Here is a 22,477-nt window from a genome sequence, read left to right on the forward strand (position 1 = left end):
TTCAGGAGAAAGAGTTCTTTCTGCCCAGCTTCAGAGTTCCTGGGCTTGGAGTGTGTTCGCAACAGCCTCTCAGTACCTTGGGGAGGGTCGAGACTAAAGTAGCTTGCGTTTCTGAGACACACTCTGGTCCCTGCAGGGTTGCGGGCTTGGCTGACTGAGCCTGGAAAGGCCCCGGGCTTTGGGGCCCGGCTTCTGGGCCACACCAAGATATATGAGCATCCTGGGCAGGCAACAGTTGGTCGCCTCTTCAAATCAAAACTCCTTAAATGTGTGTCTGATGGACAAGTTGTATGCTGGGCAGGAGAAAGGTAAAGAAGGAGAGGCCAACCGCTGAGATAGTCTCAGAACTGCCTCTTCCCCTGAGACCTGGGCCCACCCCAGCCTTGCACACCCCACTTGGCCCACCCTCCTTAGGAGACACTTGTGTAATCATCTTATTCGACGGGCCCCTTGGGGGTCTTGCTGCCCAACTTTACCCACTCCCACCAACACACTAAAGAGTCTTAGCAACTTACTTCTCCTGTGAGTGCTCCCTGAGGAAAGTTTGGTCAATATGATTTTCTCCAGCCCCATATAGTTGTGGCAGGGCTTTAGGAACCTTAAATTACTCGGCCCAGATGGCTGCCTCCCTGTGCTCAGCTCCATCAGGTCCTGGCAGCCGCAGGTGACTGTGAACTCCTTGCCAAGGGCTGGGCCACAGCCTTTCCATGAGGGTTGCTGTTCTCCAGGGGAGAGAGAAGAGGGAAGGCCAAGCAGGGCTCAGACATTGACTTCTTGCTTTTTAAGCAGAGTCCTGCTTGACCAACTTGTCCTGACTGAGCAGCACGCCTTTCTTCATGTCTTTTCTTTGTTCTTTCTGGAGTGCTCCGCCTTCTGCTGCATAATGGAAGGCACTGCCCAAGTCACCACCCTCCTCCCGCGCCCCCCCCCCCCAACTCAAATGCCTCTCTGGGGAAAGAGGGGTTATCAAGGCAACTCCCTACACTCCTATGCTGCCCCTTCTCAACCTCATTCCTTTCACCAGTGTTTGCTGACACCTTTGAATGGAGATTCTTCAAACATTTCAGAGAATGCAAAGCTTTCCCCATTTCGCAAAACATAATAAATGCAATGTGCCCTGAATGTGAATCGTTGGGAAGGACGGAGGGAATTGGAGCAAGATGGAGTCAAAGGAGGGTAGAGAGGCACTGCCTGCGGTGTGTCCTCCTCCGGGGTTCCATCTGTGCATTGGTCTGGTGGCTCTTTCCAGCTCTTCAAGCTTTGCGATTCTGGTCACTCACGAGAGCTGAGGACCTGGGGTCATCCGGTCTCCAGTCGGGAATTATACCCTAAAGATGTGGCATTACTTGACTGCCTGTGAAATCTGCTGTCTTAGGGGCCAGGTCTGTTTCTCTCTTGGAGGTGGGAAGGGGCAGGCACAGGCTTGCGGTGCTGTCTTTGAGGTGCCTGTGGCCTGTGGGGTTGCAGGGTGGGGGTTCCAGCTGTGGCAGGGTGGACACAATGAGGCCGGCAGCAGGTGGACTGCATTTCTCCTCTGGGGAATCCACTGCCTTTTTCTTGCTCACTATTAGCTGACCACAGTAGGTAGGAGGCTGCTGGGGCTGGCCTGCGTGCTCTCCATCTTTCCGTAGAAATACATGGCTCACTCCCCCCACCCTCCCAGCCTCTGTCTTCTGCTCACCACTCCCTTCTTCCTCGTGATCTGTCCCCTCTCTCGCTTCATTATCTATCCCTAGAGGGAACCTACCTTTCTTCTTCCGCCTGGGATACCTTTTACTGAACTCCCTGCGCAGGGCATGCTGCCATGCATCTCATCTAGAAGAACTCAGAGGTGGTCTTCCCCATGGCCACTGAGGTTCTAAGCTAGTAAGTAGGGCAGACAGAGACACATGACTTTGGTTATTCAATCAAATATACATAATAATTGCCTGCTCTGTGCCAGACGCTTGTTTAGGTCCTTTGGGGTCATGGAGATGTACAAGACCTGATTCCTGTCCTATGGAATTTTCCTTTAATTAGACCAGTGGTTCTCAACCTTCCTAATTCCGCGACCCTTTAATACAGTTCCTCATGTTGTGGTGACCCCCAATTTCATTGTTAGAAATTGAACATAATTAAAGCATGGTGATTCATCACAAAAACAATATGTAATTATATATGCGTTTTCCGATGGTCTTAGGCGACCCCTGTGAAAGGGTCCTTCGAACCCCAAAGGGGTCTCGACCCACAGGTTGAGAACCGCTGAATTAGACAGCCGTGACAGGGACCAGAGTGGCAATCTGACTATTAAAGGCGGTGCCTGGTGGATCCTAAGAGCCGTCTAGTGGGGTCATGGCTGCACATTTGTCATCCGTTCCGTGAACCACCACTGAGCCCACCACGTGTACAGCTTTGGGCTGGGCACTGGGAATCCTCTGAGGAGGGTAGGCTTTTGACTGAGCCATCAGGGATGAGAAGGGGGTGCGGTACAGCCTGTTCTACTCTGTTCCCAGGGCACGCCCTGGGCATGATGGTGGCAATGCATGGATGAATCTGTCACGCTCTTTCCTTGCGAGATCACAGTCCAGCGGTGGGCACAGATATGCCAACAGGTCATTCAAAAATAGCATAGCAAGCGATAAGGGAGATACAAACTTTCCCACTCTGCGGCCTCAGGCGAGACACTGAGCCACTCTGAGACTCAGTTTTTTTTTAATCAGCAAAGTAGATGGATTAATAGGGTTCTTGTGAGGATTAGGCTCATGCCATGTGCTTAGCAAAGCGGCGCACAAGAAGAACTCTGTGAATTATGATGATTAATCAAGTCATGTCTATATAGGAAGATTCCTCTAGTGGCCTTGTTTATTGAAGCTGAATGCTGCTGTTCTGAGCGCCTGTGACGACTGCTCCATGTCACTTCCTGTACCAACTGCTGTATTCCAGGGCTCAGGCAGGGAAACTGAGGCCTCCTGGGTCTGTTCTGGCTGTGAGACTTTTCCCAGATGTGGTGCTGAGGTGTGCCACCTTGTCATCTCTACTGGGCAGCTAGACGGGGCCCTGGAGATGCCAGGATCTGTCTCAGCACCGTAGAAAGGAGCAGGGGCAGGTTCTGGAGTCGGGCAGCCCAGGCCTGAGTAGACAGCAAGCTAATTCCAAGGGCCCTGGAGAGGCCAGGATCTGTCTCAGCGCCGTAGAAAGGAGCAGGGGCAGCCCAGGCCTGAGTAGACAGCAAGCTAATTCCAGTTCTGTCTGGTTCCACAGAAACTCCACCCTTACGGCTCCCTCCAGCAGGAGATGGGGCTGGCCAACTCAACCAATGCCACCCAGGATAGAAGCTTTACCTCATCAGGACAGACTCTGATTGGCTGAGCAAACCCAAAGGCCGGACTCTGCTTCTGGCAACTTAACCCTTTCTTGGGCATCCCCTACCACACAGTAACCTCACCTCAACTGGACCCAAAACTGAGGACCAAGATGGTGGGCCTAGGGTCATCTGGAGGGAGCAGCCCCACAGGTGTGTGTGGACTGGCATCAGAAGGACTGCAGTGGTGTGAGAGGCCCTCAGGGCACCTGCAGACTGGCATCAGAAAGTCCTGAAGGAGAAGACTCAGAAACTTATTTCCTACAAGGAAGAAGGAGGTGAAATAGCATCTGGGCTTCTGATGGTTCCAGCGCCTGCCTTGGGGGCAGCAGGAGAGGTTGGGAGGTCAGCCCCAGTGGAGAACAATGCCATGACCCTCCACTGCCAAAGACATCGTCACCCATTCATTCATCTGTACTCACTCATTCATTCCTTCATTCAACAGATATTTTGGGGGCCATCTACTTTATACCAGGCTCTGTGCTAGGACCTGGGGATACTGTGGAGAATGAGATGGACATGGTCTCTGCTCTTATCAAGATTTCAGTCCTAGTAGGGGAGTCACATTAAATAAATGAACATGAGTGCACACACACACACACACACACACACACTCATGTGATTACAAACTGTGATAATCTAGGAAGTAAAAGAACAGATTCCTGTAAGAGAGAATATTATTTAGATTGTGTGTGTGCGTGTGTGTGTGTGTAGTGTGTGGCAGGGGTGATCATAACTCTTAAGCTGAGACCTGCAGGCCAGAAAATGGACTTAGCCACTCAAGGACTTTGGAAAGAGTGTCCCAGGCATATGGGACAGGCTGGGGAGAGGACCTGAGATGGGAAGCTTGGTGTTCAGGAGGAACGGGGCCAGGCCCCTGTGGCTGGAGCTCAGTGAAGAGGCAGATAAGGCGGGTGGGGGCCATATTGCACAGGGCTGTGATTGTTAATATTTTATTGATTTTGTAATAGATACAGGGGTAGCCAGTGAAGGCTTTTGAGAAAGAGGGTCATAGAGTTTCAGGCACATTTCTAGAAGATCAGTCTCAGGAGGGGCCCAACTGGCTCTGAGGTGATCAGTTAGGGGTCCCCTTAGACCTCCAGGTTAGGGGTGGTGGGGGCCTGTCCTTGATGGTGGCTGGGGAGGTGGGGATGTGGTAGAGGCTCTGGAATGAGTAGAGAGAATTTCCTAGTTCTTCGCCCCTCCCCGCTCCTCCACTGTGCCTTGGTCTCTCAGCGGATGCAAGAGAGGATGGGGCCTTCCTCCCAGACCCCCTCCTGGCCAGGCCTGGGCAGGGACCAGTGCTGAGTTCTGGGAATGTCTCTGGGAGTTGGGAGCAGTAGGCTTTTGAGAAAGAGAGTCAAAAGGTGGGAAGTTCACAGCCCCCAGGGCTTACCTGTGCTGTCCCTCCATCCTATGATGAACAGCCTGATTGGAAGCTGGAACACAAACCTCTGGAAATGGATTTGGTTTGTTTTGTGCAGAGCTCCGAAGGTCACAGGAAGCTGTCCTGCCTCAGGGCTAAAGAAAGGCCTATCAAGGGGACAGTGCCTAGAGCTCAGCCTGCTCCCTGCCTGCTGCACCCCCCCATGGAGCCCAGGGTTGGGCAGCCCTCACACCCTTTTCTAACTGCCCAGACCTAGGGTGAGGACAGCCCAAGGCTGCAGGTGTGAGTGACATAGCTTATGCATGAGGGAGGTGTGTAGATCAGGCTCATTTTCATGGAAAGGGGTCAGAGAGGCTAGAAGCTCCATACCCCGGACAGTCTGCGTCGTGTCCTGTAAGACCTCTTACATGTCTTTAGAGAGGGGCCTTGTGCCCTGGTGAGTTTGCTCCACTGCGGTAGCCCCTGGAACCCCAAAAAGGGTGGCCCAGATGAGAATTCTTCCCTTACCTCTCACTTACCCCCCATCCCCCCAGTCTAGGAAAGATCGGGCATGTGGCCTCAGCAGTCTAACAGGGGATGGCATGTATCTGCTCATGACCAAGCCAGTCCCCCCGCCCAGCAGGGAACAGACTGGGGCTGAAGTGGGACAAGGGATGCACTGTCTGTCAGCCAGGACTCAGCCGTGGGGTTAATTCTGAGAGGCTGCGCAGCTGGGTCTGCACAGACAGTTCTGCAGCTGCACTTTGATTTCATTTGATTCCCTTACAAAATGACATTAAGGGGAATGTGGGGCACAGGAGATTCGCCTGTCTGGGAAGAGAGCAAGCTTGTCTCTCTGGGACCTGGGACCTCCCTCTGTCCACCAGGCAGGTGCAGAGGACAGGAGTTCTGGGCACAGGGAAACGGAGGATCCGAATGCAGCACCCAGCCCTGGGACACAGCTTCCTCCCCAGCTCGTCTCAGTAAGCTGCTGAGTTGGGTGGATGCTCACATCAGGGTCCTCGGCCCTGCCAGCTGTTGGGGAAGCAGACATCATCTCCTGAAGGACCCCATCTTTCCAGGGACTGTGGTCAGAGTGCCATGGCTGCTCTGCCTCTCAAATCGAGGATATCATTCATTTGACTCCAGGAGCTTGAGAAGGTGCAATTTGACTGGTGGCCACCGCGCTTCAGCACCCCCATCCACCCCAGCCATCCGGGAAGACGAACAAGCTATCAAAATTACATTTGAGAGTCATAATCACGGGAAACACGGCCGAGCCCCTCCCTCCACATAAATCACCCTAAGAAGCCCACACAATGCTCTCTTTCCTGATGGGCCAATTGTCTTGGTTGGGTGTCTCAGGGCCTAGGAGCTGGGAGGATGGGAGCACAAGCATTTATTGTTGAAAAGGCCATCTGTGTGATTTGAATACAAAGTGATCCTTGTAGTTCCCTGTCTACCCTCTGTACCCTCTGATCCCGTTTTCATGTGTCTCAGGCTCTGGATTTTTTTGAAACTCTCCTCTCTTCTGTTCTCAGTCACGCCCGGGACTCTGCTGGCCCTGGGTCTCTTGGCCCTTTGGGAGTTGGGACCTGTTGGAAATAACGAGGACAATTATTTATATCTAGTATTTTTATTCTTTGTTTTAATATTTTTAAAAATATATTCTGCCACCAGAGTCTTCATTTTTCACACGTGTTACCATGAGGGTTGTGTAAAGTGAGGTGCAGGCAGTTTCACAGTGTGGGAGGGCTCCCCACAGGGAGAGCATGGGCTTTGGAGATGGTAACCTGGGACCCCAGGCCTCATCTCCACGAGGCCTCCCAGCTTTCAGATGAAAGGGACTAGGATTCAGAGATGTTAAATGATTTATCTAAGGTCACACAGCTGGTAAGCGGCCGAGCTAGTTCTCAAGCCAAGGCCTTTGAACTTAATCCATTGCTCTTTCCAATGTAAAAAAAAAAAAAATTGTCTTTTTGGGATGAGAGTGAGAGAAATCGGTCATCTCCTCCAGGAAGAGGCAGGAGGGGGCTCTCCTGCAGGTAGAAGTTGTGGCCTTTTAAGCTTTTATTTGTCCTAAGCTTTAGGACAAATGAGTTGAAATACAATATTCTCTACACCATGGAGAATGAACTTCCAGAGTTCACATTCCCGAGGGGTGGCCCAGGCTGAAAGGATCAATAGCTTCACACAAGATTTGAAAAGTCTGATATAAAAGACGTGGTGGAGCTCCTTAAGACAGGCTGGGGGTGGGAGCCTGGCACTGGGGCTATGGGGTGACTCCCTTCCCCTTTTGAGTCTGGCATTCCAGAGGACCAACAGACACAGCCTTGGGGTATGCGGCAGCAACGGCACGTTGGCCAAAGGCAGAAAAGGATGGCTTCAGCTTCAGGCCGGTTGCACTGGGCAAGAGTTGGGAAGGAGGCCTTTGGCCCGAGCCCTGTCGAGGGCTGGGAGAGACTGTTCCAGGTTCTGGGCCCAGATCTTGCTAATTGACTGGTTTCAAATAAACTCTAAGTAACTGGGAATCAACTGGACAGGATTTCAGATATTCCCCCAAAGAAGCAGACTCTTCCCTAAAATGCTCAGTTGTTTTCCAGTCTCTCCAGCTCCCCTCCACCTCCTTGCTGCCTGTCTGCCTGTGGGTAGACTGCCTTCTTTGAGTCTTACCCTTGGACTCAGCCATCTTGTCATTCCTTTTCTAGCTCTTAACAAAGACAGCGCAACCTGACCATCTACCCTGTCTTGGGCTTATCTCCCCTCAAGCCTTTCTCTGAATAGGGTCAGCATCCTCCAAATTGTTCCCAGGTCCTAACTGTTTGGCTCAGTGGATAGAGCGTCGGCCTGCGGACTGAAGGGTCCCAGGTTCGATTCTGGTCAAGGGCATGTGCCTTGGTTGCGGGCGCATCCCCAGTGAGGGGTGTGCAGGAGGCAGCTGATTGATGGTTCTCTCTCATCTTGATGTTTCTAACTCTCTATCCCTCTCCCTTCCTCTCTGTAAAAAATAAATGAAATATATTTAAAAAACAAAAACAAAACAAAAAAACACAAATTGTCCCCAGATCTTTGGTTTCAGGGTAGAACAGTAACACTAGGTAATTTGGTGAGCATGTATACTGGGAATCTGGCCCAGTGCCAAGCTTTTGACCTACATTTGTCTCTTCAATCCTCATTTCAGCCTCATGGGGTTCATTGCCCCTGTTACACCTTTACCCTCATCATACCAGTTGATATATGAAGGCGCTATCTTAGAGAAGTTAAGAACCTTGCCCAAGGTCACACAGCTAGTGGGCTGCTGGGATTGGAACTTGGGTGGCCCAACTCCAGAACACCTACTTGTGATTGCTTTGTTTGTACTGCTTTCCAGCAATCATGTACCATCCAAGGTGAAAGTGAAGGGGCGGCTGAGCCGCCACAGTCCTGCTTCAAGGCCAGTGTGGGAGGCCCTTGTCTTCAGAATCACGCTCGGGTCTCAGCTGGGTTCTCAAGGTTCTCCCTGGCTGTACTGTGCTCCTGCTTTGTGCTCGCACCCTGGCCACACTGGACTCTTTCCCCTGCTCCAAGTCCCCCAGGCACATTCGTGTTTAGACTGAGTATTCTGTCTGGTGTTGCCTGCCTGTCTTGTCTCTGATGGATGCAATTCCCGACCTTCAAGGCTTGGCACCTCCCTGAGATACCTTTCTCAGACTTGCATCACAGGTCATGGCTTCTTCCCCCTTTGCGTTTCCACAGTATTTGGTTCATTCTCAGCACTGTGTGTGTGGTAGGCAGATGTGCTCACCTGCGAGGCTGTGGGCTCTTTGGAAGCCAGTGGAGGCTATATCTTATTTATTTTTCTGTTACTGCCTGGCCCTTAGTCGATGTTGTAGAATTAAATTGGGTCACACGATTCAAACCTCTCATGTTCTAGAATCTGGATGAGGAAACAGGCTCACAAACAGGAAGTGGCCTGGCCACGGTCATGGGACAAATGAGTGGCAGAGCTAGGACTAGAACTCAGGTGTCCCGACTCTCTAGGCTCCGAGCTTTTTTCTGTTGCACCTCCGCTTTGCAAGACCAGAGCCTGGGTCCCCACTTGGTTTATGAAGCAACCTGTCCAGGTTCACTTCCGGCTCATGGATTCCATCTTATTCCATGCTGACTCCTGCATATCCTCAGAGAGAAAGAAGCCCTGATCAGAACTGTTCCTGTGGTTCTCTTCCCCTCTTGCCGAGCCCGTTGCCCTCAGAGTAAACTAGCTTAGGATTTTGAAGATCTTGGTTCCAATCCTGATTTTCTGGTAACTCACTGTGTGACTTTGGGCAAATTTCTTCACCTCTCTTCAACACAAAACCACAATTGGGGATACAGTATTTATTTTATGAGTGAGTAGAAATTTGACAGAACCGTACAATCTTTGAATGTGGAACTGAAAAGCTACCCCCACAGAGATCAATTGATTAACAAGCTGATTTGTAGAAACTAAGACCGAGAGAGGCAAGAACTTGGCCAAGGGCATACGGTTGGTGCTAGAGCTGGAACCCCCTACCTTCTAGGCCAGTGCTCCTCTTTAGTGATTTTTGAAGTTTGCCAGGTTGGGAGGAGGGAGGGACTCAGATTGTCTTAGAGATGCTCTCCTCAGCTCTCTCCGCTGTGTTGTCATTAGGAAAAGTAAGTCACCCACCCCTTTGGGCTGAAAAGGAAATAGTGAGAAATGGCCCGGCTAAACGCGTGGGCAGCGGCTGTCTAGGAGGCTGACTTGTCTCTAAATTCCTGGCGTGTTCTTGCTGGAGTGGAATGAATGAGGCTGCTGTATTTCACCTGGAGGTTGGAGCCCGGCAGGACTGGCGGAGAAGCTCCCGTGGTCTGCTCTAAAAATAGCAATGGGATCAGAGCTGAGGGGAAGAGGAGGGGGCTCCTTCGGGAGCTGGGTGGGGCCTCACCCCCTTCCCCTTCCTGCCAGGCCCTTTGTGAGGAAGTGCCGTAGAGTCAGAGGATTTAGATGTGGGAGGGTCCCGGAGCATCAGTCCTCACACAGAAGGGGAGGCTCTGGAGGCCGGAGAGGGGAAAGGACTGGCCAACAGCCACCAAGTCCCGGGAGAAGGTCCCAGATGGCAGGCTGTCTTCCTCCTGCTGTTTCAGCAGGGCGGCTCCAGGCCTTGTGAGGTTTTCTCTCACTGCCTCTGGGCGAGCACAGGGCCTGGGAATTCCTGGGGCCGGATGTGGTTGGGCTTCCTGAGAGTCGCCCAGCAGGCGAGGAGTCCCCCTCTAGTCTGCCCGGAGCCCTGACCTCAGCCAGCTGGCCTTCCAGCGCCACGCCTTCCCTTTACTGGTGTCCCTGTCCTTGCTGATTTGTCCTTCTGTCGCCCCCTGGACTGTCTGCAGGGAGAGAGTACAAGGCAGGGGCATAAACCTGGTCCACGGGACAGAGGGTCTAGTGGTCTGGGACCTCTTTTCTGCCCTGCCCCAGGAACAAGCAGAGGCAGCGAAGGTAGAGGCAGGGGCCTGGGTTTAGAAGCAGGCAGGCCAGGGTTCAAATGCCAGCTGGGCCTCTCACCAGCTGTGGAATTACTGGTGGGTCACCTAGCATCCGTCAAATGAGACGAGGGCATTTATCTCACTGGTTTCTTGTGAGGATTAAAGGGCTGGGTGTGCAAGTGCCTGGCATGTCATGTAGAAGGTACTCAGTAAAGGTGGCTGTCATCACTTATTAAAGGGCTGGGTGTGCAAGTGCCTGGCATGTAGAAGGTACTCAGTAAAGGTGGCTGTCATCACTAGGTCAAGCATGAACATGAGCTCAACTCTCTGCAGCCTCTTCCATGCGGCCTCCCCCAGGGGGCATGCGGGTGTTTGCTTTTAATGCAGTTGACTTTTGTTGTTGTTGTGTTGTTGCAAAAGTTACTCACGTTCATCATGAAGAAAACATTTACTACAGATGAACCAGTAGAAGGAAATGAAGTTCACCCTTAGTCCCAACACCCAGAGATAGGCACTGTTAACATTTTTGGGTATATCCTGTCAGGCAATTGTTTATACACACACATATCTGATTTGCAAATTGTAGTTACTAGTGCACACAATTTTTAAACTTGTTTTTTCCCCATTTAACAATGTAGTGTATCCATGTTTCCATGTCAATAGATGTTCCTCTACAGCATCAATTTTAGTGCCTGCAGAATATTTCATTATCTAGATCAAGGGTGGGGAACCATTTTTCTGCCAAGGGCCATTTGGATATTTATAGCATCATTCTCCGGCCATACAAAATTATCAACTTAAAAATTAGCCTGCTATATTTGGTCAAAAATTTAATTAACACACCTCTAATGCCTTGGCAGGGCCAGATGAAATGATTTCCCGGGCCTTATACGGCCCATGGGCTGGACGTTCCCCACCCCTGGTATAGATGAAACAGGCTTTATTTAAATAGTTTCCAGAAGTTTAACATTTAGGTTGTTTCCATTTTTCCAAAAACTTGATATTTAACAAATCCTTGTGGGTATATATTGGTATCTCCAGCATCTAGTGCAAATGATTGACCCTCCACAAATATTTGATGAATGAATGAATATTTTGTGGGAATAAGTTCCTGGTAGTAGAATTTCCATGTCAAAGAGTGTGTATTTGTAAAAAAGGTTCTTGATATCTGTTGCCAGTGACTCTTTTTACAAAAACTTGATATTTAACAAATCCCTGTGGGTATATATTGGTATCTCCAGCATCTAGTGCAAATGATTGACCCTCCACAAATATTTGATGAATGAATGAATATTTTGTGGGAATAAGTTCCTGGTAGTAGAATTTCCATGTCAAAGAGTGTGTATTTGTAAAAAAGGTTCTTGATATCTGTTGCCAGTGACTCTCCAGATCGGTTGTGCTATATAACCAGTACTATAGATTGACTGATTTATCCTGCTTCGCCCAGAACGTTGCCCTTTTACCACGGAAAGTTCTGCTTCCTGGGAAACCCTTTAGTCCCCAGCAAACTAAAACAGTCTGGGTAAGAGAATGCCCATTTCCCCACTCCCTCACCAACACTGTGCATTGCTACATTTCTTTTAGTAGGTTCATTTTTGGATTACTAGAGATGTTGAATATTTATTTATATGCACTTTTGTTACTTATGTTTTGTGAGTAGCATGTTCAAGGTATTTTTGTTCATTTTTTATTGGGTGGTGTATAGTTTAATCAGGAGTTCTTTATATAATAAGGACATTTGTGTTAGTCTTTTATTTTTTATCATTTTTAAAATTAAAAATGTTTTTTATTTATAGGTAATCATATCTCTAAATTGCTTTGATAGTTGCTTTATCAAGAAATTATTCACATATACAGTTTATCTCTTAAAAGTATACAATTCAGTGAGTTTTCAGTACCATTACCACAATCAATTTTACAATATTTTCAGTATCTCCCAAAGAAACCATACCCTTTAGCGATCAACCTTTATCTGGAGAAATAGAAACATCAGTAATGAGAGAGTATCACCAATTCTCTCATCTCCTCCAGCCATAAACAACCACTAATCCATTTCTGTCTTTATTGATTTGGACATTTCATATAAATAGAATCATAGTGTTTGGTCTTTTGTGACTGGCTTCTTTCATTTCACATAATGTTTTCAAGGTTCATCCATGTTGTAGCATGCGTGTCATTCCTTTTTATGGCTGAATATTATCCTGTTATGTGGATCTACCACATTTTGTTTATCCATTTATCGCTTGATGAACATCTGGGTTGCTTCCACCTTTTGGCTATTATGAACAATGCTGCTATAATCGTTTGTGTGACAGTTTTAGTGTGGACTTGTGTTTCCATTTCTCTTGGATATATACGTAGGAGTGGAATTTCTGGGTCCAATGATAACTCTATGTTTACCTTTTTGAGGAACTGCTAGACTGTTTTCTAAAGTGGCTGCATGATTTTATATTCCCACCATCAGTGTATGAGGATCCCGATTTCTCCACATTCTCTCTAACACTTACTATTTTCCCATTTCTTAAATTAGACCCATCCTACTGGGTGTGACGTAGTATCTCATTGTAGTTGTGAATTACATTTTCTGATGACTAATATCATATCTGTTCATTTTAAAAAATGTATTTTCCTTTGGTCTTGTGGTAGTCACCCAAGGTTTATATAATAGTCATTGCACCTCCCTTGAACTTAATGGTTTTATTTTTCAACTTTTTTTTTTTTAATTTCAGAGAGGAAGGGAGAGGGAGAGAGAAATAGAAACATCAATGATGAGAGAGTATCATTGATGGCTGACTCCTGCGTGCCCCCCACTGGGGATCGAGCCCGCAACCCGGGCATGTGCCCCAACCTGGAATCAAACCACGACCTCCTGGTTCATAGGTCAACGCTCAACCACTGAGTCACGCCTGTCAGGCTGTTTTTCAACTTTTAACATTTTAGTCTATTTGGAATTTACTTTGATATATAGTATGAGGTAGAATACCTTTTGTTTTTCTCAGTTATTTGTTCCAATGCTTTTTACATTATGTTTGCATAAGTACCCTCTCATTACTCTTTTTAAAAATTAAAAAAAATTATTCTAACATATTTATCCTTTTAAGTGAAATTTAGTATAATTTTATTCAGTCCCTACTTCCTCTCTGCCCTCCCCAAAAATCTCTTTGAGATTTTGTTAGGCTTATGTTAAAAATATAATATTAAAAAGGGGAGTATTGAGGTCTATACAATACTGTCTTTCCATCCAGGAATAGGATTATGTCTCCTCATTTATTCAAATCTTCTTTTAAGATTTCCCAAGTGAACTTTTGAAAAGAAATTTTTTTTTCTTATAGGTCTTGTACATGTTTGTTAAACTTATTTGAGGAAATTAAAATGTTTAGATCTATTTACGAATGAAAATATTTATTTATTTAGCCTTATATATGTTCTTTGATATATACTTGTACAAAGAATCTGAAACATTACTAAACTGGATAAAATAAATAAAGAAAATCCCCATTCCTCAGCTCTGCTATAAGCTTGGTGTGGTCTCTCCAAATATTATTCCATGCACATATGTATACATAGACTATGTTTTATTTTACTAAATAATATCATCATACAAAAGTTTCTGTAACTCATTTTTTTAAAACTCAATATAGCATATAAATCTTTTATACCCATACTAAAGTTCTTTCTCCTTCTTCTTAGTAGCCAATGGACCATAATTTATTTAACTACTCCCCTGTTGATGTGCAATCAGCTGTTTCCAATATTCTGATATTATGAGCAATGCTGCAATAAACATCCTAAGAATGTCCTGTGTATTACATCCTATGGCATTTTTCTGTAGGACAGAGCATGACACTACCAATGTGCTCTGCACATATTTTCCTTCTGTTTAAACATGTCATCTGCCCAACACTATTCTTATTATCCCCACTTTACAGATGAGAAAGCCAAGGAACAGAGAGGTTAAGGAAATGTACAATCTACGTTCTTATTAACATGAGTGAGAGTGCCCATTTTCCTGCTCCCTACCTAATCCTCGGTGTTACAGCTCTTTTAATTCTTTGTTGGTATGAGAAGGGAAAGAATATATTTTATTTTAATTTGCAATTGTTGGACTATTAGTGAGGTTGAATTTCTCTTTACGTTTATTAGTCACTTATATGTCTTCTTCTTTGCTTGTCAGTTCATATCAGTTGCCAGTTTTCTACTGGGGCTTTTATTTATATAGTTAGAATATTAACCATTTACTTATTATATAGGTTACAAATATCTTTTCCAGTTTGCCATTTGTCTTTTAACTTTATTTATAGTATCCTTAATCATTCAGAAATTAACATTTTTTTTGTAGTCAAATCTTTTGATAATCAAGCCTTTCGGGGGGGCGGGTAGGAGGGCTATATTTTCTAAGGCCTTTCACACTCTGAGATTATAATGAATATTCCTCTATATTTTATTCAAGTACATTCATATTTTCAATTTATCTGCAGTTAATTTAGTACCTGGTGTCAGATGGAACTCTCATTAAATTTTTTCCTTAAATGGTTAAGTAATTTTCCCAAACTTATTTTTTGAATCATCTTTCCTTTTCTCTCTTATAGACCACATTTCCAGACATAGGTGGGTGGGTTTCTTAATGCTCTTGTCTCCCTCATTAGTCTGTCTAATACTACATCAGGGTGAGACTCAATTACTATAGCTTCATCATATGGTTTAATAGGAGTCAACATCCCAAGACCAACCTCCACTACTCTGCAAAATTTCCTCGGAAGTTATACACCCTAACTCTCATCTGCCCGTCGGTTTACCCTTACTTTTCCACAAACACATTTCAATATCAGGAATGACACCAGATCTACAATAGTTTGTCCTCACCTCCGACTGCCCATAATGAGCATGTGGGCTGGCCCATACTTTCCTTTGCTTTTCTTCATGCCTCCACACAATTGCTGAAGTCATCTAGAATTTTAGTTTCTGATTGTTAGTGTTTTTAAACATTAGTTCTATTATGTTTTAAGACTAGTTTGTTTAAATTGCATCTACCTTCTCAATTACGTTATCAGTACTTAACTGAGTAAATGTTTCTGGCTTCGTTGCTTCTCAGTCTCTAACATACTTCACTATCTCACGCTTGACTTATTGACGTTGACTCATTTTTGTCTGGAGAGCTTTCTTGAGTGGTTTTTCCAGAAAGGGTCTGTGGGTAGCGTGCTTCCTCAGTGTTTGTAAGTCTGAAAGTGTTTGCCCTTTTCCTGAGGAGAGGATCCGGGCACTTTGTCATCCCAGCATCCAGTGTTGGAACACGTGCCATTGCTTTTGCCGCATAACCTTTCCGAACCTCAGATTTCTTTATGGAAACGAGCAGAGTTCTCTTTCCAATCGCTTTGGAATTTGGAAATGTCACTAGATTATTTCTAGTTGTTTACTCTCTTTGGTAATTTTTCCTGGTACTAACTTCAGCTCTTTCATTCTGAATACTCAAGTCTTCCCTTAGCTCAGGGAAATTTTCTCTTAATTTTTTGAATTATTTCTCTTCTGTGTGTTCAATTCCCTCTTTCTTGATTTTCTACTACAAATAATAGTAATAGTAATAATGGCACCTAATATTTATCGAATGTGCTTTTTCCTTCTGATATAATATGTAATTTGCCCAACACTATTATTTTACAGCTGAGAAAACAAAGGAACAGAGAGGTCCAGTAGATTGTCCAGAGTCTCCTACCATGAGGTGTAGGCCATGATCCAAACCAGGGATCTGACTCCAGAGCCCATGTTCTTAGCTGCTTATACCCCCTTCTTATCAAATCCAACCCTCAGACCTGACCCAGACCCTGCCTGACCCCAGTACCCTTCAGTAAAATGTTGTTGACAGAGGGAGAAAACATAGGGCCGCTAGAATGATGGCAATGAGACCGCTAAGGAAACCAGATCAAAGAGGGATGGGATCATCGAAGGTTTCCCGGTGAATTTAGAGTTGAGGATCTCCCCCTCCCTCCCTCCCCCTCTGCTCAGCCACCCTCTTTCAGGCTTCATCTCTGTCCCTGGGACTAATGCATGTCTCCTAATGGATCTCCCTGTAGCTTCTCCTGTCCCTTTAGTCACCTCCCTAAACAGCAGCCAAGATGACTCTTCCTAAAGAGCAAACCTGGTCACTGTCTCCTTGTGGAATGTTTGTTGAGGGGCTGGGCAAACAGATCATTTCAGAGTACCTATTGTATGTCAGACACCGGGCTAAGTGCTGGTCAGAAATCTTCCAGTTGCAAGTGACAAGAGCCCACCTCCAATTAGCTTCAGCCAGGAAATGGAATTGATGGGTTTATGGAGGGTAGCCTTCAGGTACAGCTGAGTTCAGGACCTTGAGCAATATCCCCAAGAATTAGCCTCACCCCTTCCATCTCTTGATTCTACCTGCGTATGTGTTGGCTCACTCCCTTAGTTATGGCAGTAATGATGGCAGGTTTATGGCCTCTGATTTGGTGGCCTGGGCATAGGCCCAACGGTTCAAGCCGGGCTGGCCCGGAAGGAGTGTGTGGATGAACCGCATCTAGCAGCCAAGGTCACGGGGCTGGCCTCTACATATCTGAGCCAGTGGCTCTGTGCTGAACACTTCCCAGGAACTCGGGTAGTCAGGACACAGCCTGTCCCTGGAGCTGGCACAGGCACAGTGGGTCGAGGATTGCTCCCAAGCGCCTGAAAGCTCAGGCCAACATATGGCTGCCTGGACTGGAGCCAGGAAGGGAGGTGGTCACGGCTCTTGGCCATCCTGTACCACTGCAGCCGCCCAAGGTCAGGCCGAGGCTGCTGAGGTGACTGCAACATGCACCCAGGCTGGAGGCAGAATCCAGAAGGGACAGCTCTCAAGGCCAGCTCTCTGGGGAGGACATTTGGTCTCCTGGCTTTCACTGCACATGGGCTTCTTGCTGTGGCTGGGAGCTACAGTTCCTGGGAGCAGGTTGGGCATTGTCCTTGCTGCCTGTAGTTGCGAGGAAGAGGCCGATGGCAAGGGGAGAGACATTTTGGGAACATGAACTGGGGGCAGAACATATAGGTTAAGAACATAAGTGTTGGAGCTGTACTACCCGTTTGCCATTACTTTTGCCATATAAGCTTTCTGAACCTCAGTTTCCCCATCTGTAAGACGGGGATGAAGATAGTAGCCTGTTGCTCAATAACTGTTCATGCTTATCAGCTATTAGTAATGCCAGGCACCACGTCATTCCCTTACCTCTTAGACCTCCCACAGATAGCACTTCTAACTCTGCTCTTTGCATTAACCCTCTCAAGGGTCAATTCTGTCTTTTTACAGATAACAACAACAATGACAACACAACAGCGATACTCTTATTTATTGAGCACTTATTGTGTGCCACACACTCCATACACACCGCCCCATTTAGTCCCCACAGGGCCCAGTGAGGCAGATAGTAATAGCCCCATTGTATAGATGAGCAAACTGAGACTCAGAGCCATTGAAGTGACTGGCCCCAGCTAACTTGCATTCAGATTTGTTGGATTTCAAAGCCTGAGCTCTTTCTAAATACCACTGACTGAAACTAGTCAGTAAGAAAACCTGGAGGGGCCTGGACTGACCATCGAAGGGGAGGAGTGGGCCTGGGGCCACAAGACACACACCTGTGTGGTCTCATTTTAGAGACCTAACTGTGAGGCCAGGAAAGGGGAAGGGACCTACCCTGGGCTCTGCCGGCTCCTTGTGAGTTTGAACCTGAGGATACCTGCTCTGTCCCACCCACCCCACCACCGGCAGCATGTGCCCCAAGATCAAGGCCAATGCCGCTAGGAAGAGCCAGGTGCAGGGCCTTAGCAAGCAGAGTGAGACCCTGGTGTTAGGGTCATGGAGGCCAGACTTGACAGGACAGTGCCTGCTTGCAGCATCAGTGCCAGGTCAGCCATGGCAACCTTCGAGTCAGACCCTAGGGATGGGCTGCTTCCCTGTCGGCCTGTGTCTGTAGTTCTGAACACAGGCTTTAGCACATAGTAGGGATCCAGTGGTTATGGAAATAAGAAATAACTGTTTCTTGGCTGACTCTTTGGTGGGGAAGGACTTTCTGCATGGAATCTGTAGGACCCCCCACCCCCCCAAAAAAACACACCAAAAACAAAAACAAAAACAACCAGGGCTTGTGAGACCCAATGAGTAAAACCAAATTTCCTAAGTGGGTTAGTGGATTCAAAGCTTGGGCTCGGAGGGTAGACACAGATAATGCCACCGTTTCACAGGGCAGCCCAGGGTCACCACCCTCTTCTGTAGCATGTTGGGGCAGGGGCAGGGCTCTGTAGAAGCTGGGGCCACAGTGTTCCAGCTCAAGCTTCCGTTACTCTAGACACCCAGGCACAGGCCTGCTCCTTTCATTGTCCCGGGATAATGAAAGGCCCAGCCGCAGCTGGTGGAGGCGGGGCTTGGTCTTAGTCTATCATAGGCTCTGGAATTCTGGGACCGCACCTCTCCCTGGCTTGTGCCCAGTTTCTGCAGAGCAGCATCACCCCCCTCCCTGCCCTGCAACAACATCCTCCTGGACTTTGGATGGGAAGCTCATTAACTCCTTCAGCAGGTGCCCTCCTTTCTCTGAGGCGGGCGTTACTGGGGCTTGGCCTCCACCGGGTAGAGTCTGCAGGGGCAGATGGGTGGGTTTCCGTCTGTGCAGGGCTCACTATGGGATCTTGGGAACACAAGCCTGGACATACCACTTGGGGAAGATGGTGGAAACCTCGAGATGGTCGGGGCTGCAGGGGAGTGGCCTGTCCAGGGGACCTGAGTTGCATTCTGCTGCTGCCACCTCTCTCTAGGCCCTTTCTAGAGCCTTGGGCTCTGCCTGGGGTACTGGCCCCCAAAACGGGAGGTGTGCACACACTGGCTCCCTACTGACCCTTCTTGGTCCTAGCCCTGGAAGCTGCTGCCAGCTTGTGAGGAGTGTGAAGTTTGCCTGCGTGACTGGGCTGTCCATCCAGCCAGCTTCTCAGTGTTGCTGGGGGGTCCATCTGTCCCAGGGGCTGCTCTAGGCAGTAGTGCAGGGCACAGTGGGAAGTGGATTAGGCTTGATCCATACTATGCACTTTCTGGTGTGTGACCTTGAGCAGGTTTCCGAATCTCTCTATGCTCAGTTTACCCATCTATAAAATGGGTTCATTAGACATCACATCCACTAGGGTTATGAAGATTTAATGAGCCAATAACCAGGAAGTGCTCTGAACAGTGTTCGCACATAGTAAGTGTCAAGTAAGTGTTTGGTAAATATAATATGTGGGGCCCAGGTGCCAATGCTGTGGCCAATGAGCCACCTGGATCTTGCTGCTCCCTAGGTCCCAGTCCCTCCTACACTGAGCAGCACCATCACTTACGTAGGTCATGGAAGGAGCACTGGACTGGGAGTTCGCAACCCTTGGTCCCAGCCCTGCCGCTGAGTTGCTCTGTTTCCTTGGAAAAGTCACTTTCCCTCTCTGGGCCTCAGCGTCACTGGCTGTAAGTGGAGAATTGGAGTGAAAGAGGGCCCTCCAGCTTAGATAGCCTGGCTGTCAGCGACTCCCCCACCTTGCCCCAGGCTGTGTGTGCACTGGGAGGGCCCCCAGGTCCCTCTGATGTGTGTCTGGAGCCAAGGGAAGGCAGCGGGCAGTGGCTGCCTGAGCTCCTCCAGAGACTAGATCAGCGGTTCTCAACCTGTGGGTCGCGACCCCTTTGGCAGTCGAATGACCCTTTCACAGGGGTCGCCTAAGACCATCCTGCATATCAGATATTTACATGACGATTCATAACAGTAGCAACATTACAGTTATGAAGTAGCAACGAAAATAATTTCATGGTTGGGTCACCACATGAGAAACTATATTTAAAGGGCCAGAAGGTTGAGAACCACTGGACAAGATGCTCTCCTAGCCTGGCCTGGCAGATGCCTGGGCCTCAAGGCACTGACTGTTATGCCCTTTCCTGATTATCCCGTGGTCCAGGGCATTGATGGATGCATTCTGGATCTGTTCTGGCTCCAGTGCCCGGGGTTGGCAGAGCTGCTCTGCCCGCTGTGGCACAATGTTTATTGATGGACTCATTAGTCTGACTGTGTGGCTGATGTCTGCCTCCCTCACTGACTGTCAGCCTTGTGAGTGCAGGACCCAGTCCCCAGGGCCCGGCACAGAGCCGGGCACGTAATTGGTGCCCTGGAACTATTTGTTAATTAAAAGAAGGTAAAGACTGAGCTGAGGCTCAAGGGCTCCTCTCATATCAAGGAACCCTATATCCAGGCTCTGCACCCTAAGAAATCTTATCCCAACCGCCACAGATTTCATCCTGGGAGCCAGTCAGCCCCGCTGGGGATTAAGTCAGCCCTATCGGAATTGGCCGTCTCCTGAGACTCACTTCCTAGTTTCTCAGGACAAGGAGGGGCTCCGCTTCCCAGGAGCCTGCAGGACGACAGCCTTCCGATCTGGAAGCTTCCTGCAAGGACTGGCTTGCCTCTGCCCCCAGGGACAAGACACAGCATCGGCTGGAGTGTGTAGTTGGGATGAGGGCTGCCCCAGGTCTCCCCTAATGAAGGCCATTTCCTTATGCCAGCATGCATGCCCACACTTGTATGTGTGAGAGAGACAGGAATAGAGAGACAGAGAGAGGCACTCAGAGGCTTTGGGACTAACATAAGGAGAGTAAGGGGCAAAGGGACAGCACTTCAGTCCAGAGTGGCCGAGGGGGCGGGGGGTGAGGCAGGAAAGAAGGATGGGACTCCTCCTGCCATATTTTTTTTCTGTGCCGACATCCTAGGGTGCCTGCCACTCTGGCAGTACGCATGTTCAGGTTGGAGCTGGCTATGGGACGGGCACCCCCACCACTTGGGCCTCAGGCACATCAGACGACCAATGGCAGCAGCCATAGCGGCAGCCCCGAATGGCTCTGTACCGGCAAAGCCGCTGCCTGCGGTGGTGGGGCTGCACCGTGGCTGGGAGTGGGCACCCTGGAGTCGGACCGACTGTGTTCAATTCTGGCTCCACACCCAACTAGCTGTGGGACCGTGGGCAGCTTCCTCTGCCATTCTGTACATTGGGTTCTTCATAGGGTAATTCTAGACCCTGCCTGACAAAGTGCTGGTGGGATTAATTGAATAATTTAATGAAGGCCATGCTCTCAGAATAGTGCCTGGCACGGGATCACTGAATCCGCTGTTAATCCCCTAGGTGGGCGGGTCCAGTGTGGTCAGCCCCGATTTACAGATGAGGAAACCAAGGGGCAGGGCAGGCTGGGACTTGCTCAGTGATGCCCAGACGACCAGTGCTGCAGCTGGAACTAGAATGGGGGACCCTTGCTTCCCAGTCCCGTGCTCTCTCCTCTGCCCCCTGGTCTCTCTCTTAGGGATGTCCCTTCACTGTGGCCCTCACTCTCGGGCTGTTGTAATGTAGCATCAGATTGAGGGGAGGAAGCCCCACCCTCTCTGTCCATCTCCGATTCCCCAGTGTTTGGTACACCAAAGTGCTAAGTAAAAACATGTGTCCCGCTGCACTGGATGGTGCTGCTGGGAGGGGACCGAGGCAGCCGCTGCTTTCCCACCGGAGGCGGGCGTGGCTTTCGCGGAGTCAGCCTGTGTTGGCTGCAGGACCCTGGGTTGAATTGCAGCCACCCACTGGGATGAGAGCAGCATGGGGGTGGGGGCGTGACAGGGAAGCCTCAGTGATTGGCTCCCTCCTGCCTGAGTGGTGGCTGGTGGCTCTGCACTGCCCCCGCAGGGGGAGCCCTCAGGATGTGTGTGGGGTGCCGCCAGTTCGGGATCCTAGTGCCAGTGGGTGCCACGGTAAGGGATGGATGCGTCTCCCTTCCGGGGCCAGCCTGGGCCGGGGGGGACAGATCGCAGGGGAGCGAGGGCCCGCAAGAATGAGCGGGTAGGGTAGCCCAGGAGCTAGCTGGGCCCCTCGCAGCCTGAAGGACGGGCTGGCAGAGGACTCTTCTTTGAGACATCCCGGATTCCTCGGATGAAAGTGGCTTGGGAAATCAGAGTTTTCTATTTGATGGAAGAAAGAAACCCAGGCGCTCTGCAGAGTGGTGGCAGCTGGCTGGACAGGGTGTGTGTTTGGGAAGAGCTGTGGAGGAGGAGGAGGAGGAGGAGGAGGAAGAGGAGGAGGACGAGGAGGGGGAGGAGCAGAAGGAGGGGGGAGGGCCGAGTGATGCAAGGGTTTTGAAAAGGCTACCTAGATGTGGGAGGTGGAACCTGGTCATTTGGTTCTGCTTTTCCCAGCAGGTATCGCTCCCCTGGGGAACTTGGGTAAGTCCATAAATAGCTCTGCTGACACAAAGAAGCTCTGTCTGCGAAGGCAGCTGCTTGACACGGCCG

The 22,477-nt window shown here is 48.9% G+C and overlaps 1 protein-coding gene across 7 annotated transcripts in view; it reads left to right on the forward strand.

Annotated features, from left to right (window-relative positions):
- RGS3 (regulator of G-protein signaling 3) overlaps positions 1–22,477 on the forward strand; it is a 107,198-nt gene that overhangs the window by 50,557 nt on the left and 34,164 nt on the right. The window contains exon 1 of one of the 7 annotated variants that reach the window (XM_014528913.1): positions 21,918–21,940. The exons of 4 other annotated variants lie outside the window; for them this stretch is intronic. Coding sequence is in view for 1 of the 3 variants with exons in the window: in XM_005880915.2 (XP_005880977.2) it covers positions 22,155–22,208 (54 nt within the window). In the remaining 2 variants the exon portion in view is untranslated. Of the gene's footprint in view, positions 1–21,917; positions 21,941–22,124; positions 22,209–22,385; positions 22,409–22,477 lie in introns of those variants that run through there. 2 more of the 7 variants (XM_005880915.2, XM_005880916.2) reach the window with 2 other exon arrangements.

This window comes from Myotis brandtii, unplaced genomic scaffold (assembly GCF_000412655.1).
Source record: "Myotis brandtii unplaced genomic scaffold, ASM41265v1 scaffold658, whole genome shotgun sequence".
NCBI lineage: Eukaryota > Metazoa > Chordata > Mammalia > Chiroptera > Vespertilionidae > Myotis > Myotis brandtii.